The 4,214-nt window shown below is 51.5% G+C and overlaps 1 protein-coding gene across 1 annotated transcript; it reads left to right on the top strand.

The window, feature by feature from the left end:
• Positions 1-960: 960 nt before the first annotated feature.
• LOC113215854 (uncharacterized) lies at positions 961-3,521 on the top strand. The gene is made up of 5 exons (XM_052275195.1): positions 961-1,241; positions 1,326-2,501; positions 2,649-2,866; positions 2,954-3,128; positions 3,331-3,521. The coding sequence occupies exons 1-5, from the start codon at positions 1,040-1,042 to the stop codon at positions 3,486-3,488; spliced, it is 1,929 nt and encodes a 642-aa protein (XP_052131155.1). The 5' UTR covers positions 961-1,039; the 3' UTR covers positions 3,489-3,521.
• The last annotated feature ends 693 nt before the right edge of the window (positions 3,522-4,214 follow it).

Here is a 4,214-nt window from a genome sequence, read left to right as displayed (position 1 = left end):
GCATGCATACCATGCATGCTTTATATAACGCATGCAATGCATGCTGTTGGGTTTTCAGAGTATCGGAGGCGCAGCTCCGAGCTCGGGTCGCGGGACCGTCGGGGGACGGTTCGGCTCTGTAGCGCGCGGCGCGTTGATTCAAAATCGTCAAAGTACTTGAGATTTAGGAAAATGAACTTAAATAACCATGGACGCGGGTCTGGCTGCCCTCCCCCTCCCCCCCCCTCGAATGGTTCCCGAGTGTTCCGAGCGTCTTCCTGTTCTTTTGCCTCCGCGGGCCGGGAAGAGCAATTCAGTGAGCAATTATTTATCTAATTTTAGTAACGGTGTAAAACAGTATTCGTCTTCCCCCTGGCATGTAGGCAACCTGCGTCATTGCTGGACTTGTTTGCGTGCGTCTTTGCATGCAACCAGCCGGCTCGTGTACGAGCGCGAGTCCCCCACCCCACCAGGCTACCAGGCTGCCGCGCCAACGCGGTGCCACCGTGTCGGCGCGGCAGACTGGTAGCCTGGTGGGGTGGGGGACTCGCGCTCGTACACGAGCCGGCTGGTTGCATGCAAAGACGCACGCAAAAGAGACCAGCAACGACGCGGGTTGCCTGCATGCCAGGGGAAGACGAAGACTTTTTAGCAGATGATACATTATACACAACTGAAATTAATAATACTTTACTTAACTATGTATCATTGCTTGTACTCCCATGCCGAGCACTGAGAGGCACAAGGCATGACGTCCTCCAGAAGTGTGTGTAGGGGCGCGTGATGCGTCCCGTGATCTGCCACTGCAATATTGAAGACTGGAATCATTCTTGAATTCGTATCATCTGCTTTCACGATCCGTTCCTGAGCAGAACTTTTTTTTACACCGTTACTAAAATTATATAAATAATTGCTCTCTGAATTGCTCTACCCCGTAAATGGACGCGTCGCATGGTTTCAGCCCGAAAGGGGTTTTTTTTTTTTCGCGGTGTCCTGACTGTTTCATCTTCTTCATTTCCAGCCGTTTTGTTGTGTGGAATTCTTACTGGAGAGAGGCGGCATGGCGACCGTTCCAGTCCTTTGGGTGAAGAACAGGAGGTACATTAAGAAGAGCGAAGGAGTCAGTGCTGTGCGGGGGAAGTGCTACTGGCCTGCTTATCTTAAGAACGCACCTAAGAAGCTGAGAGGCTTCGTTTCTTCGCAGAAGAAGCCGGATACATCAACATGGACGACACACGATTGTGAGGTGTTGCATTATGCGTGTAAGTTTAGGTTTCCTCGCAGGTTTCACAACAGTCTTTTAAAGTTGGCATGAGATAGTCATTGATCACACGTTCTTGTTTCAGTCACCGTACAGGAGTGTGACGACTGGGTAAAGTCACATTCGGGAGTCGAAAATGAAGGAATGGAAAGTGACGCTTCGAGCGACCACCCCTATGCAAGGGAGAAACAGAAGAAGTTAAGGTTAAAGAGAAGGAATGGACCAGCCAGTAGCTCGGAAACATCAGACGACGAGCTGTTTGTGGCCGGGTTGGGCGACCTGCGGTCCAACCAGAAAGATTCGCTGAGTACTAATGCGGGTGCCGATGTTCTGGAGAATGTCAGTGACTCGGCATCGCACGGTTTTGAGCGGAGTCTGACTCTTGACTTGGACTCTGAAGCCATTGACGATGACACCCACGTAGTACTACTCTCTGAAATGGCGCCTGTTAGTCCGTTGAAAAGAAGCAACGGACAAAGTCCACGTAAGTCGCCTGAGAAGCGTAATGTGCAGAAGGCGACTGAAAAGCGGGGTGTCTCTACGCCAGACAAAGGGACAGCCAGGGCTACACCAGGGAAGGCCAGGGCTACACCAGAGAAGGCGACAGCCAGGGCGATCCCGATCAAGCGCCAAGTGCTACAGACTGGAGCCCATTTACCACCAGCGTCGGAAACTTCCAGTCCGCTGAAAGCGCAGAAAGGTGTCGGTGCATGTAACTCACCTGGGAAGCGTACCGTGCCACAGAAGACGACTGAGTGTCGAGGTGTCACAACACCCGAGAAGATGCCATCCAGGGTATCCAAGGGGTCTCCAAGCAAGCGTGACGCGGTGCAGACTGGTGAGAGAAGGACCCCATCTAAATTGTCTGGGAAAGAGAGAGGAACACCGAAGAAGTCTCAGAAGAGTGCTCCAACTCCCGAAATAAGTACAAAATCAGTGACTCCACAAAAGAGACAGGCGTCACCTACTTACCAAATGGAGTCTGGCAGCAGTTCGTTTAGCTGCAGTCAGAGTAAGAGACCGAAGCAGAGTCAGATCACCAAATTTGTGACGAGCTTCTCTGAGAAAGAGATTGCTCAACACTTGGACGAGGTGGACAGAGAGATTCTTGCGATGGAACTCAGCGATACGCCGGCTAGGAGTGCTTCTCCGGCCACGTCAGATACCAGTTTCGATACGCCGTTTAAGTTGCCTCTCAGGCGGAGTGCATTAAGTTCGGTAGCAAGTCCTTTTCTGGCCATGAGTCCTTCATTCCATGCAGGTATGTTTAAGGGTGATGGTGTGTAGCATTATCTGGCAGTCCCTTTCTCTGGCGATGAGACACCCCGCTTTATCAAAATTAAGCGCGTACTCGCCGTATGAGATTTTTGTTTTGTATTTCTCACGCCGCGTTTCTCTTTTGTTCCAGCTCTGAAGTCGATTGATGGCCAGATTAAAGAAATAGCCAGGCAGCTTCAAGCTCTGGACAAAATGGGCACCAATATCGGGAAGATAATGACATGTGTGCTGCCTCCGCTGGAGACGAATATAGCGGAGGACATCCCTGAGCTGCCTTTATCTGATAAGAATGGCGAAAAGGCAATGAACGAACTGCTTTTGAGAGACAAGGGCGAATTTAACAAAGTTGTAAGTATTCCTTAGTCTGGATAGTGCCATTGTACAGAGTGTTTGTGTGTGATTGGCCCTCTCATGAACTACGTATTATGTTCCCAGGTTACGTTCCTATACGGACTGGGGGGTACAAATGCAAAAGATGCGGTGTACTCTGTGCTAAAGACACTTTTCACTGATCAGTTTGCCTCTTCGAAGAGCATGAAGGGGATACGCAGGGCTGGCAAGCCGGCAAAGGACGCCTTTATGGGGACGCCCCTCTTTAAGGCTCTCATGTGTAAGTGTTATTTACTTTCATGTAGGGAACTGGCTGTTAGGCGTTTGCAAGTATGCAACTTGCAGTTGAACACTTAGTTCATTAGTGCGCTTTCATTTGCTTTGAGGCGGTATCAAATGTCAGTTTTAATGTATCTATAACGCTTAAAGAAAACCTGGGCTCGTCGTTCTTTTACATTCATTTTCCATGTCATATGTTGCAGGTGCTGTCCGGCGAAGATTTAAGGATACCACAGTAACCGATGTCATGGAACTCACTGGCAACTGGCTTAAGGATGCGCCAGGCAGGGAGAAGAAGAGGAGGAGCAGATGTGAAAGCAGGGAATCCCTCTTGCGGCAGTACGACGAATCATCGGATTAATGGAGACACAAAGGTACGACAATAACCTGTAAACTGTAGCCCAGATTTAGGTGTACATGTTGCTCATTGCGCCTGATGTGGTGTACAATAACTGTTACTTTCTGAGTTGCCGCAAAAGTCTCAATGAACCCCAAGTCTCACGCCCCCCCCCCCCGTTCTCCCTACTTCCAATGGCGAGTCGTGTACGCACTCACCATCACATATATTTATTTAAGTATGACCCTACTCTTCATGTACTCTCCGCCCGCGCTGACTTCTCCCCTCTTTCCCCATCTGAACTCCCTCTCCTGACAGCCTCGCTCCCCCTCTCTCAGGTGCAATGCTTTCGCCTCGCCACGAGGTGCGGGCCAATGACTCCCCCCAATCCCTCCCCTCTCTCCTACTTGCCAGCTAGTGTGCCGCCCCCCTAGACCTCCATTCCATCCATCACCAGGGAGGTAGGCCTTCTCTCTTCCTCCCGCACACGATGGGTGGCCTACCTCTTCGGCGTCTCCCCCACCCGTGTCGAGCCGCTGACACGGGTGGGGGAGACGCCCGAGAGGTAGGCCACCCATCGTGCGCGGGAGGAAGAGAGAAGGCCTACCTCCCTGGTGATTGATGGAATGGAGGTCTAGGGGGGCGGCACACTAGCTGGCAAGTAGGAGAGAGGGGAGGGATTGGGGGGAGTCATTGGCCCGCACCTCGTGGCGAGGCGAAAGCATTGCACCTGAGAGAGGGGGAGCGAGG

The sequence above is a fragment of the Frankliniella occidentalis genome, unplaced genomic scaffold, assembly GCF_000697945.3.
Source record: "Frankliniella occidentalis isolate FOCC.00 unplaced genomic scaffold, Focc_3.1 Scaffold536, whole genome shotgun sequence".
Taxonomy (NCBI): domain Eukaryota; kingdom Metazoa; phylum Arthropoda; class Insecta; order Thysanoptera; family Thripidae; genus Frankliniella; species Frankliniella occidentalis.
This window is presented reverse-complemented; position numbering and strand designations above follow the sequence as displayed.